Source organism: Petaurus breviceps, unplaced genomic scaffold (genome assembly GCF_028583685.1).
Source record: "Petaurus breviceps papuanus isolate PSGF00001 unplaced genomic scaffold, PetGlider_PUasm1.0 172, whole genome shotgun sequence".
In the NCBI taxonomy this organism is placed as follows: Eukaryota; Metazoa; Chordata; class Mammalia; order Diprotodontia; family Petauridae; genus Petaurus; species Petaurus breviceps.
In genome coordinates this window covers 3362850-3376853 of record NW_027185755.1, presented here as the reverse complement: position 1 = coordinate 3376853, position 14004 = coordinate 3362850, and the positions used below count along the sequence as shown (strand labels likewise).

Below are 14004 nucleotides of genomic sequence, written 5' to 3'. Positions count from 1 at the left end.
CTGTATCTTATTTCTTCTCCAAGACTGTGCAGTCCTGGAGAGCAAGATCTTCATGTCTGTGTAGATTCTCTGTGGATGTCTGTTAAACTGAAAGGAAAATGGTAAGGGGTCCCCTGGTCTACTCCTTGGCACCCCCTTCCTCTGAGAGCAAGGCACCCTCCTCGCCTCTTGTGCTTAGGGACCAGCAGGGGCAAAGCACAGCAGGGAGCCCTTCCCCCCAGACCACCAGTCCCTTTCCCCACTCTCATCCCTATCTCTTGAAGAGGGAACCCAGTATTCCCACTCCACTCCCTTGGATTTGCTGCCAATGTGGGCCACAGTGCTTGAAATGCATGCCTCCTTCTGGGTAGACATGGTCCCTCACATTGTCTGGAGAAGGCATGGAGTCACCAACCATATCCCTTTGGTAAGATGAAGCTCCACCTGGCCTTACCAAATGCTCCACCTCGACACTTTGTTGGGCTGGGCAGTACTGACTGCCTTTCTGGCACTGTCATCTGACTAACTGCTGCACTCTAGAACCAAGGTTTTTCCCATGTACCCTACAGCTGGATCCTCCCCTATGTGTTGTCTCCCCTAATCAGAAGGAGAATGCCTTGAACACAAGGACTGTTTTGCCTTTCCGTTTGTCAGCTGCTTAGCACACAGTAAGCTTTTATTTTTTATTTATTTTTTCAAAAGGCAGAATGTCAGAGGTGTGTGTGTGTGTGGGGGGTGCCTACTGTGCTCACTCTGGGCCATACTTACAGTCCTCCTTGATCCAGCTGGGAAGAGGGGAGGGCGTTCTGACCAGGGCCACCCTCCTGAGTCGGGGATGGTGGCTCCATGCGCTGGAACATCAGTGGCGTCCGGTTCTGTGGGAACACATGATGATTCAGAGGGACATAAGGCCAGCCTGGTGTCTCACCTGGGTGTCTGTGACTATGAAACAATCAAGATGTGGGGCTTGGAGGCTCACATGTAAAAAGAGAGAAGGAGAGAAGTAAGGGAGAAGAGAGGAGGGAAAAGAAGAGGAAGAGAAGAAAACATACAAAAGTAGGAGTGGGCGAGGGCAGAATCTATATTAAGGTACCTACTGGCTCAGAGAGGTAACAGAATAGAGGCAGGGTCCCAAGAGCTGCTCTAAGTCATGATTAGAACCCTTGCCTCCCTCGACTCTGTCTCTGGAGTCCAGGGCTCTCTCTACAATAGCACACCTATTGGAGATGGTCCTGCACTGGGTGGGGTCCAGAGAGCACTGGCTCAAGCCAGAGTTGAAAGATTTAGGTTCACCTCTATATTAAGAAGAAACCTCTGAAGCACAGACAAGCAGAGAAGTGATCTCAGGGAGACTTCTCTGACTTGGGAAGGGGTTACAGAAACTGCAGGAGAATCTTTCCTCAAAGAAATGCTGAGTAAAGTTAAAGAAGTTTTTATTTCCGAGTCTCAGGATGGCTGAGGGAGAATATTTAATGTCAGTCTCCTAGGACATGAGAGTTCATTATTACAAGGAGATCTGTACTTTCTGTTTTCCAGCTTCACTAAATATACAGTAGAAAGAAATTGTGAGAAATGGCTGTAAGGGATATGCAGGCGAGATATCTAGGGAACTCCCAGAAGCCATGGTTAGGGAGAAAAGAGTAACCAAAGCCTATGGAAGCTTCTCTCTAAACAGCCTCAAAACAAGGCAAGGGGATGGACAAAGTCTGGGTCTCCAGTGGAGACTCCCTCTTCTTCCCCTCCTAGATGAACAAGGAGATAATGATGCCCCAAGGCCCTCTCTGGCCTCCAGCTGCCGGGCCCCAGCTAGGCTCCCCCTTTGTAGCCAAGCTGGGCTGGGCTCTAGCAGTCCTGGGCCTATACTTGCCTGCTCCTCCCTCAGGGCCTGTAGCTTCTTGGCCTTGCTCTGTCGGTAATACTCCATGATCATCATGGCTGCGTATATTTTTCCCACTGTCAAGTCTGTAGCTGTGGGCAAATGGGACAAGCAGGCTCCGTGTGAGAGAGACCTAGGTTGTTCCCCAGGGCAGATCTCCAGCCCAGTTCCAGCCAATATCTCTTTGCCTTTCTGAAGAGCCCAAGCTCATTTCAGATTCTACTTGGGACCCAAGTAGAATCATAGGAATTGGAGGTAGAGGACCAGAGGAAAAAGGAAAGTAGCTAAGCTGGGATTGGAACCCAGGTTCTTTTACTCCAAATCTGGTGATCTTCCCACTATCCCTGATGCCTCCCACTGTTCTCTGCTGCCTCAGAGTGTTAGGGCTAGAAGATGCTTTGACCATTACATTTTACTGCCCATCAGGAGGCATCTATCCTTGGTTCCCACCATACCTCCACCCTCTTCAAACTTGGGGGAGCCTGCCTGCTGTCTATCTGACCATTCTTCCCTCCAGCACAGTTCCCCCACCCATCCTTCTTCCTTTGCAGACTTCACAACATTAACCCAGGAGCCTTCTCCAAAACTCCTACCCCAGAATAAGGAGCTGGCCCAGGGCCTCACGGTAGAGGCTGCTCTTCTCCTGGGGCCCGGAGGAAGTATTGGGAATCATTCTTACATTTGTGGGGAGTGACGAGGAGGTCAAGTGTCTTTTGTGAAAGGTTGGGCCAAATGGCCATCATCTCCTTCCGTAATTCGGCATCCATCTGCTGCTTGTCTGCTCCGCCTGTAAGATCAGCCAGAGAACACAGTGAATGTGGGGCTGGACTGGCAGTAGCCTGCTCTCCAGCCCCACCCATTTGCCTCCCCCTTCCTCCCCCCTACAAACTGACTTTCTGATAGCAGCCCTTCCTCTAGTCCCAGGGTGCTGATTTGAGCCAAGCCTGTGCTGTCAGGTAGAACTTCTGTCTGCCTCAGAAACTCTGAAAGTGACAGGGGCCTGAGGCTGGCAGGAGATTTTCAAGGGCTGGACGTGAGTATGGAATTTAAACTTGGATATCTAAGCCCAAAGAGGAGACTGGGGCAAGTCAGCAATGGGGTCTGAAATTCTACCTGCCTGCTGGACAGTTCCATCCAGGATGGACCATCAATATCTCCAACACCTCATCTGTCTAAAACTGACTTTGGCTTCCCCCCAAATAGCCCCTCCCCCCAATGCCTTCTTCTGCCCAAAGCACCTTTGTCCTTTCGGTCTTCCATGACATGCTGTCAGTCACTTTTGACTCTTTCTTTCCCATCACACCCCACATTCAAACAGCTACCAAGTCCTAGCATTTCTATCTTTGCAATGACTCAAGCTTGTTCCCTCCTCTCCATTGTTAGCACAGTGTTTGGCATGCAGCAGATGCTTAATAAGTAAGTCAGGTCTTTATCTCACCTAGATTATTGTAAGATCCTCCTAATTGGTCTGCCTCTAGTCCTCATGCAATCCACTCTGCATACCAGTACCTGAAGAAATCTGCCTAACACATTGCTATGGTTGAATCAGTCCTATTTCAAAACTTGCTGATAACATATTTTTTACTAGATAAGGTTTAAACTCCTTTCCCTGTCCTCTCACAGTCTGATTCCCACCTACCTGTCCTTCCCCGTTCCTATCTTTTTTCGTTCTAACTAAAGTGGCCTAGTCTATGTTCCCTGTTCTTGCCACCCCACCTTTTCTTAGATCCTTGCCTTTGCCCACCTCACCTTTCTATCTCCATTTGTTGAGATCTTTGAGGCTTACCTCAAGCCACCAAGTCTTTCTTGTAGCCTTCCCTAGTACCCGGGGGTGAAAGTGATTTCTCCTTCTACAAGTACCCTGTTCCATTATATCCTCTCCTGTCTTACTTGAGTACATGTTATATTGCTGTCTATTAGAACATGAAACCCTCGAGTATAGGATCTTTAACCAATAGGTTGCACTGCCTACAGGAAGCAGTCTGTATCTGTCTCAATACCGGTAAGCACAGAGCTCTAGAGGTATGGTGCAGTCAACCCCGTTGGGGGAGAATGTCCCAGTCAGCCAGATTGCATACACAGTAGAACTGGCTGAAGAGTGTACCCCATGGGTAGCAAAATGTAGCTCAAAGGCAAAATGCCCTTCAGAAGTCTCCCGGTTAGGGAAAAGGCTGTGACTGCTCACATGACTACACTGCTGAGGCCTGGGGCTTAGTCCTAAGGTCTCAAAGAATTGTGGTGCTGGGATCTTAGGAGTGAAACACCTTCACAGGGAGACGGGCCCCCAAGAAGGGAAATCTGATGAGAAGCCACAATGAATGCTCACTCCCTCCTGCCTGCCCATTGCCTTCTCTCTGAGACTACTTCTCATTTACCCCGAAAAGGTCTTGTCTGTAGGTTGTCTCCTCCATTAGGACGTGAGCTCCTGGCGGGAAGGGATCAGCTTTTTGTCTTTCTTTATATGCTCAGTGCTCAGCCCAGTGCCTTGGCCAAAATAAGCATTTAATAGCGAGGTGGTGTAGTGTATATAATTCACTGGACCTGGAGTCAGCACAGACCTGAATTTAAATCTGCCCTCAGACCCTTACTAGCTGTGGGACCCTGGACAGGTCCCTTAACTTCTCTCTTCCCCTACTTTATTTACGTATAAAGTGGGGATAATAACAGCCCAAACGACTCTCTCAATGATCTCTTAATTGCCAGATCTAAATGTCTTTTCTCAGTCCTTATCCTTCTTGGCCTCTCTTAGTCTCTGATGTTATTGATCACACTTTTCTCCTGGATACTCTGCTCTCTAGATTTTTTTTCTTTATTTCTTTTTTTCCTTTTTGGAGGGGAGAAGGCAGGGCAATTGGGGTTAAGTGACTTGCCCAAGGTCACAGGGCTAGTAAGTGTTTGCTCTTTAGATTTTTGTGAACACTGAGCTGTCCTTATTCTCCTTCTGTGTGATGGCTCCTTCTCATTCTCCTTTGATGGATCTTTATCCAGGCCATATTTACTAACTGTGGGTTTCCTTCAAAAGTCCATCCTCGGCACTCTTTTCCCTTGCACTACCATTGATTCAATTATCATTTTTAGGCAGATTAGTCTCAGATTTTTTTTTTTAGCCTTAGCCTTTTTTCCTGACCTCCAGTCACATCATCAACTGCCTAATTGGGCATCTCCAGCTAGATGTCCCATAGACATCTTAAACTCAATATGTCCAAAACTGAACTCATTACGCATCCCCCTAAATCCTCATTTCTTCCAAACTCCCATTATTGTTGAAGACATCAACATCTTTCCATTTATCCAACATCACAGCTCAGGTGTCACTTGGGGCTCCTCACTCTTACCCCACATATCCAATCTGTTGCCAAGTCTTTTCTACCTTCTCAACATTTGTTTTTCTTCAGAGCCACCTCTCAGAGGCAGGCCCTCATCACCTTATGCCTGTACTACTGCTGTAGTCAGCTGGTTGGTCTCAAGTGTCTCCCTACTCCAGACCATCTTCCTTCAGCTGCCACAGTTATTTTCCAAAGCGTATGTTTGACCATGCTACTCTCCTACTCAATAAACCCTAGAGGTTCTCTATAAAATCCTGTTTGACTTCTGAAGCTACTCATCATCTGGCCCTTCCTTACCTTTCTAATTTCCTTCCCTCTACATATTCCACAATCCAGTCACATTTACCTCCTTGCTATTCCTCAAACAGGATGCCCCACCTCCCATCTTCATGCCTTTGGCTGTCTCCCATGCCTGGAATGCTCTCCCTCCTCCTCTCTGCTTCCTGGTTTCCCCGTGTTCCTTCAATATCAACTTCTGATCTCCTCTACTGTGACTTCCCTCCAAGATTACCTCCAGTTTGCCTTGTATGGGGATGCACATAGTTGTCTGTATGTGTTATCTCCCACATTAGACTGTGAGTTCTGTGAGGGCAGGGATGTATTTTTACCCTTCTTTATTTCCCTAGCCCTTAGCACAGTGCCTGGCACACAGTAAGTGCTTAATAAATGCTTGTTGGCTTGACTTGGATTTGTGAATAGAAAGTTTCAAAGATGGCGGCAGTAACATGGGGAGCTGTTGTTCTGGAGCTGAGGAGAACCCTGGAGGAGGTTATCACTCACAGCAAAACTATTCAACTCCTCCATTGCTTCTGTTCTCTCTGTAAAGGAGATGCTCTTTAGATTGGAAAGGACCCAATACGAAGAGCTAAAAGATAGCGGACCCCCAAGGTAAGTACGGAGAGAGCAAGAGAGTACCTACCTGCCCTAGAAGAATTTAAGACAGCACCTGAGCTTTATCCTGAGATACTGAGAGAGCCTGCAGATATGAATGCTGAGCCTTGACAGGTGATCTTTGAAAGATTATGGAGAAGTAGAAAGGGACAAATGGAAGAAAAGGAGGAGGAGAAGGAGGAGTTGCAAACCACAGGCCAGTGAGCTTGACTTTAATAAGCGGATAAAGTCCAGAATGTATGGAGCAGGATGGCTCAAGAACATTTTGAAAAGGAAGTAGTGATCACAAAAAACTAGAACAGCATCATCAAGAATAGATTGATTGAGCAAATCTTAAGCACTGACTGTGTACCAGGCACTGTGCTATGTGCTGGGGTTTTAAAAACAAAGATGGAGGGGTGGCTAGGTGGCACAATGAATATAGCACCGGCCCTGGAGTCAGGAGGACCTGAGTTCAAATCCAGCCTCAGACACTCAACATACACAAAAAACTAGCTGTGTGACCTTGGGCAAGTCAATTAACCCCAATTACCCTGTCCTCCCCCCTCCAAAAAAAAAAACAACCCCACAACCCCAAAGATGGAACAGTCTCTGCCTTCATGGAGCTTACATGGGCAGTGGGGGAGGGTCAGGAGATATGACACTTTCACAAATAAATATAGTACAAAGAGAACTGAATAAAAACACTGGACAGATCAGGGAAGGCTTCATGGAGGAGGTGGACCCTGTGTTGGGACTTGAAGGAAGTCAAAGATTCTAATGGTAAGAGTTGATTTAGGAGTGTGTTCCTCTGCCAATGCATGAGACAGAAGATGGAGTATTGGGGTTGGGCAAGGGCTAAAATGTGGAATCTGTAAAGGGGAGTGGATTAAATAAAACTAAAAAAGGTAGCAAGCATTTATTAAATCCTTGGGATGTGTCAGCCATAGTGCCAAGTGGTGGGTCTATGAAGAAAGGCAAATATCCCTCACCTCCTTCCCAAACCATCCTACAGTCCCTGTTTCATGGACTTTATACATACATACATATATATATATTATATGTGTATATATGCATATATACACACATATATATGTATACATATGTTTATATAATAGTGAAGGAGAGAACATGCAAATATGTAGGCAATCAGGTATACACACACACACACACACACACACACACACACGATAGAGTCAGAGTATATTAAGATAATTTGAAAGTGGAAAGCATTAGCAACTGGGAAGACCAAGAAAGCCCTCCTGAAGAAGATGAGATTTGAGCTGAGCCTTGAAGATTATCAGTTAAACTAGGAGGCAGAGATGAGGGAGCAGAACATTCCAGGAATGGGGAAGAGTTAGTACCAAATAGGAGATAGGGCATCACATTTGAGGAAATGCAAGTAGAGTCATGCTTTTGGATTTATGTATTTTTGGGGGGGAGGGGGGAAGGCAAGGCAATTGGGGTTAAGTGACTTGCCCAAGGTCACACAGCTAGTTAGTGTGTCAAATGTCTGAGGCTGAATTTGAACTCGGGTCTTCCTGACTCCAGGGCCAGTGCTCTATTCACTGTGCCACCTAGCTGCCCCTATGCTTTTGGATTGCAGAGTGTATGGAGGGGAGGGAGTAAGGTGTGAGAAGTACCAAAAAGTCAGAAGAATCCAAGTTATGAAGAGCTGGAGATATCAAACAGAGGACTTATGTTTGATATTGGAAAACACAGGGAACCCCTAGAGCTTTCTGAGAAAGGGGTGGGTGATATGGTCAGATCTACAACTTGGAAGATTCACCTTGGCACCTGAGTGGAGTATGCATTAGAGTGATGAACGAGGACCTTGAGGCAGGTAGACCACTTTGTCTGAGAGCGGTGATGAAGGCCTCAATTAAACTTGTAACTGTAAGAATGGAGAGGACATATACAAAAAAATGTTGTGAAGGTAGAAACAGCAAGATTTGGCAGGGGATTGGATATATGTGGGAGAGTTGAGGAGGTTTTGAGATGGAGTGTCTAGGGGGGATAATGGTGCCCTTGAAGGTGATAGAGGAATTCAGAAGTAGAGAGTGTTTGGGGACAGGACATCAAGTTGGAGATTTGTAACTGTAGCTCAGTAGAGAGACAAGGTGGGGCTAACAATATGAATGCACATAAAAAAGATAAGTGGACTTATGGGCATTGAGGACATTGCCAAGTAGGATAGTCTAGAGTGAAAAGAGAAAGGGGTCTTGCACAGGGCCTTGGGGAATACCCATGGTTAGTGGGTATGGCCTGGATAAAGATCCAGCAAAAAGAGACTGAAGAGTCATCAGATAATAGGAAGAAAACCAGGAGAGGGCAGTGTCATGAAAACCTAGGAAGGAGACTGTATCTAGCAGGAGAAGATGATCGATAGTATCAATGAAGACTGAGAAAATGCCATTAGATTTTTGACAGTTAAGAGATTGTTTAGAACAGAGTGAGAAGAAAGGGAATGGAGGCCCCTAGCAGAGACAGCTTTCTCAAGAAGGTCAGCCATGAATGGGACCATGGTTAGTGGGGGCAAGCTGTTCAAATGAGGGTTTTTTTTTTAAACTTTTGTTTGTGAGGATAGGGGAGATATGGTCACATTTGTAGATAGCAGGGAAATAACCAGTAGCTAGAGAGATTCAAGATAAAGAGAGAACAGAGATGATAATGGGAGGAGACAATTTGCTGACAGAGCCCAGGAACATAGGATCAAGGGTGCATTTTGAGGGACTGGCCTTGGCAAAGAGAAGCACCACTTCATTTGAGACTAGTGAAGGAAGAGATTGTGTAGGAAGATATTTGAGTGATTTAAGATGAGGAGGAGTGGAGAAGAGGCAGCTCTCAGTGATTAGTCTTGATTTTTTAGGTGAAATATGAGATAAGTCCATGGCTGAGAGGTTGGGGTAAAGGCATACTGTGAGAGGGTTGATGAGAAAAGTCAGTGCAGTTAGAAGAGGCCACTGGTAATTTTGGAGAGAGTAGTTTGAGTTGAGTGGGGACAGAAGCTAGATTGTAAAAGACTATTAAGTGAATAACCAAAGGAGGCTGAGCAGTGTCTTTAAACAACCTAATAAATAGCAAGGCTGGAAGATGGATAAAGTCTGGATCACCAATGGAGCTTCCCTCTCCTTCCCCTCCTAGATGAAAAAGGAGATAGAGATATCCCAGGCTCTCTCTGGCCTCTGCTGATGGGCCCCAGCTAGGCTCCCTCTTTGTGACCAAGCTGGGCCAGGCTCTAGCAGTCCTGGGCCTATACTTGCCTGCTCCTCCCTCAGGGCCTCTAACTTTTTTTGCCTTGCTTGACATTACTCAATGATCATCGTGGCTGAGTAAATCTTTCCCATTAGTGGTGAATAAGTGGAAATAGTGAATGTAGGTAATTTTTTCAAATAGTTTGCCATTGAAAAGGAGGAGAGCTATAGTATATTAGCTTAAGGTGATAGCAGGGTCAAATGAGGACTTTTAAAGGATAAGATGGATAGAGCTGATCATGCCAGACTAACCCGTTTCCCTTTTTGGACAGGGTTAGTACATTGGCAGACCAAGGAAATATCACAGATGTAGGCTGCAAAGATTTTAGTGAAGTATTTGCTAGAGTTTCTCATGTTAATCTTTTAGAGAAGATGGAGAGATGAGGGCCTAGACAATAGGACAGTTAGGTAGATTAGTTCAATAACTGGACCCAAAAAGTGATTAGTTTGATGTCAACCTGCTGGCAGGTTAGCGCTATACTACTGGACATTGTTATTAATGTCTTGGACAGATCAAAGAATAATAGAAGGACAGAACCTGAAAGTTGGAATCCCTTCTTCAGTGGCTATTTAAGTCTATCCCATACACATGAGAGTTCCAGATTAGGATTAGAAAGGGAAGAGAGAATTAGAATTTTTACAATTAGAAAGAAAAGGGAGAGGGGAAAAAGAATTTTAGTATGTACCAGACATGGTGCTAAGCACTTTTAAATAAGTATTATTTTGGTTGATCCTCACAAGAACCCTGTGGAGTGGGTGCTATTTTTATCCCCATTTTACAGATGAGGAAACTGAGGCTGATAGAGGTTAAGAGACTTGCCCAGAATCACCCAGCTACTAAGTGTTTGAAGTGGTATTTGAACTCAGGTCTTTCTTTCTTTTTCTTTCTTTTCTTTTTTGGAAAGGGGAAGGCAGGGCAATTGGGGTTAAGTGACTTTTCCCAAGGTGTAATGGTAATGGAATTTGAACCCCACAATGGGATGGACTTGTTGATGTGACAAGAAGGGGCTGAATTGGGAGGAACTGGTGCCCTGGACAGAGAAAGAAGCCCAAGCAGAGAGAGGCCAGAAGAATTTCTGGGAGCCAGCAAATGGAGGCTGCTGCTACTGCTGTAGAGAGAGAAATGAGAACCGAGGACTGGACTGGGAGGAAGCATGACTGTGGTGCCAGTATTTAGTCTGTCTGTTTTGATGTTATTTTGTCAGATTCGTCTGCTGATGTTGTAGACGTTCTGGGACCTTGCTGTTGGTTCAGAAACCCTGAAAGAGGATTTTCTTGTTGTATGTTCCTCCCTCCTGGAGGAGGGTCTTGTTGATGTTTTCAGGGGTCCTGGGACTGTACTAATGATTTGTGCTAATTCCTTTGACCTTGCTGTTGGGTCCAGGTTGATTTCACAGGCAGAGAGTGAATTGATGAGGATGCTGACAATGTATATCTATGTTGTGTCTTCTTGTTATCTTTGTTTTTTTTTTTTTTCAAGCAATTGGGGTTAAGTAACTTGCCTAAGGTTACACGGCCAGTTTTTTTTGTGTGGGTGTTAAGTATCTGAGGCTGGAATGGATCCTGGGTCCTTCCGACTCCAGGGCCGGCGATCTTACTCACTGCGCCACCTACCCGCCCCTGTGTTGTGTCTTGTTAAGCCTTGTCTTCCTAGGAACAGACAATGCTGAGAACTCTCCCCAGGTCAAGATGAAGAAAAGACCTCTCCTTGGGTATTGAATGCTGTGATGATATTGAAACCTAGTTGTGACCTAGGGGTGGATGGCTTTAGTGTTTTGTAACTGACCAAATGGATGTACTTTGTTTATGATTGGAAACTAATCTCCAATTGAGACTACCCAGGGTTGGAATACTTTGACTTTTGTACTTTGTGATTGAACTGAGAACTTACTAAATGATTGAATTACCCTGTACTTTGATTTCCTCTTCTCTGTGAATGTTTTGCCTTAATCTGTTACTGAATAAATGGAGAGTTACTATGCTTGTAATCAAAACCTGGAAGTTGCTTGTGCTTGGTGTTATTCAAGGTCACACGGCTAGTAATTGTTAAGTGTCTGAGGCTGGATTTGAACTCAGGTGCTCCTGACTCTAGGGCCAGTGCTCTATTCACTTCATCACCTAGCCACCCTGCACTCAGGTCTTTTTGACTCCATATCCAGCACTCTCTCCATTGTACTACCACCTGATAAAATAACACATCTGACTCATCATTCAGCTGTATTTCCAAGACCTGTAAGGGAGGATAATTCACCACCTCTCAAGGCACCCCCCATTTCACTTTGGAAAGCTCTAATAGTTAAGGAAGTTTTCCTGACATACAAACCTAAAGCTAGGCTCTTTGCAACTTCCTCCCTTTGCTCCTGGTTTGGTCCTCTGCAGTCAAACAGAAGTCTAATCCTTTCTCCGTAAGACAAACCCTTCAAATACTTAAAGATAGCTAATGTTATCCCCTGCATTTTCTCTTTTTCAGACTAAAAACTCCCAGTTCCTTCAAATGATTCTCATATGACAGGGGCTTAAGGCCCTCCACCATACTTGTTAGACACTCTCCAGATTATCAATGTCCTTTTTAAAACGTCCATGCTCTGAATTCAACACAGTATTACAGAAGAGGCCTTGGGAAGGCAGAATACAAGGGGATTTTCACCTCCCTATTCCTGGAATTTATGCCCCTCTTAATTCAGCCCAAGACTGAATTAGATTTTTTTGAGGGGGAGGAAGGTCTGTGCTGACTCTCTTTGGGCTTGTAGCTCTAAAATTTCCAGATCCTTTTCAGAACAACTGCTTTTTTTTTTTTGCCACACTTCCCCTCATATTTTACTTGTAATTCTTTTTGTGCCCGATGTAAAAATTTTCATTTACCTCTACTGAGTTTCATCTTATTAGATTCTGCCCAATGTTCTGCCCTTTCAAAGTCCTTTTGGACCTGATTCTGTCATTTAGTGTGTTGACTATTCTTCCCCCCAGCTTCATATTATCTGAAAATGTGATGAGTATAGCATCCATGCTTTATCCAAATCATTCACAAAAAATGTTAGATAGCACATATCCAAGCATAGGTCCCTGAAGAGACCTGGAGACTTTTGTGTTGACATCAAACCATTAACAACCACTCTTTGAATATGGCAACCTATCCTATTCAGAATCCATCTGATTATATCAGCATCATGGTTCATATCTTTTCATCTTTTCCATAATATGGAGATACTCTAGCAAAAAATGTAAATCATGTCCACAGAATTCCTTTCATCTGCTGGTGAATCCTGTCAAAAATGGAAATGAGGTTAGCCTGGCATGACCTATGCTTGATGAAGCAATGGTGGCTCCATTCTCTTCCCTATCTAGGTTCACCAATCATCTCTTTAACGATCCATTCTAGACTTCTCCCAGGAATCAAAGTCAGGCTCACTGACCTATAGTTTACAAACTGTTTTGTTCCCTCTTTTTGAAAATCAGAACAACATTTACCCTTCGCTGATCTAAAGGGACCACTTTCATGTTTGCTTGAATATTAGTATCACACATGCTGGTTCTCTCAGGACTCTTGCTTGTAGTTCACCTGGGTGAAGTGCCTTAAATTCCTAAGGGAACAGCGAGGCACTCTTACTAGTTCCTATCTTAGGGACTGACTCATTTTTGTTGTGTCATTTCCAGTGTAAAGGTCATCTCTTCTTTGCAAAGAAAACAAATGAAACATGAATGAGCAGTGTTGCCTTCTCCCTATGGTCAGTTATCATCTCATTCTTCCCCAGCAAGGGTCCTATCCCTTCTTTGTTCCTTTTTCTCCCAACATAGTTAAAAAGCATCTTTTGTATTGGCCTTAGGTCCCCTTTCCGGCTTTTTAGCTTATTCTGAAGTTTACAATTCCAGATATTTTTATAGGACCATGCTACATTCTTATTCATTCTCTGTTACCTGCTTTTTCTTTCATCTTCTATATTTAAGAATGTTCCAAACCAAAAAACAACTAAGTTGGTTGGTTAGTTCCCTGTGCATCTGCATTGGTTTCTTAAGAATACATACATATTGACTCCTCATTGGAATTGTTTCTCTGTGACTTCAGGATATTGCTCTTGACCACATCTCTCATCCCTCTGGGGCTGATTTCCTAAAGGCATACATAGATGGTATGCTTATCAAATTTGTTTCTGGTACCAAATTGGAAGCGAGAACTAATATGTTGGATGGCAAGGTTGCGTTCTAAAATATCTAAATAGGCTATAAGGATGAGGGTTGAATGTATTTAGATGAAATTTAGTAGAGTTAAGATAAAGTACTGTATCTGGTCATACATTAGCTGGGTGACCCTGGGTAAGTCACTGAACTCTGTTTTCTTCCATTTCCTCATCTGTAAAATGAACTGGAGAAGGAAATGGCAAACCACTCCAAGATCTCTGCTAAGAAAACCCCAAATGGGGTCACGAAGAGCTGGACGTGACTGAAAAATGACTGAACAGCAACAAAACTACATCTGGGGTCAAATAATCAATTTTAGTAAATACAAAATATGGAAAGCATGGCTAGAAAACAGTTGAAATTAAAAGGCATTTGAGTTTCAATGTACTAAGAATTTAGTAAATTAGCAATTCAACATGGCACTCCAAAAAACCAATGCTATTTTAGGCTACTAAGAGAAGCAATTCAGTATAGCACCCCAAAAAAACTAATGCTATTTTAGGCTACTAAGAGAAGCAATTCA

General features: G+C 44.3%; 1 protein-coding gene across 1 annotated transcript in view; it reads right to left on the bottom strand.

The window, feature by feature from the left end:
* CACNA1A (calcium voltage-gated channel subunit alpha1 A) overlaps positions 1 to 14004 on the bottom strand; it is a 255077-nt gene that overhangs the window by 15821 nt on the left and 225252 nt on the right. The window contains exons 39-41 of the mRNA XM_069082950.1: positions 2535 to 2642; positions 1847 to 1947; positions 748 to 854 (exon numbers count right to left, since the gene is read on the bottom strand). Of these exons, the coding sequence (XP_068939051.1) occupies positions 748 to 854; positions 1847 to 1947; positions 2535 to 2642 (316 nt within the window). The remainder of the gene's footprint in view (positions 1 to 747; positions 855 to 1846; positions 1948 to 2534; positions 2643 to 14004) is intronic.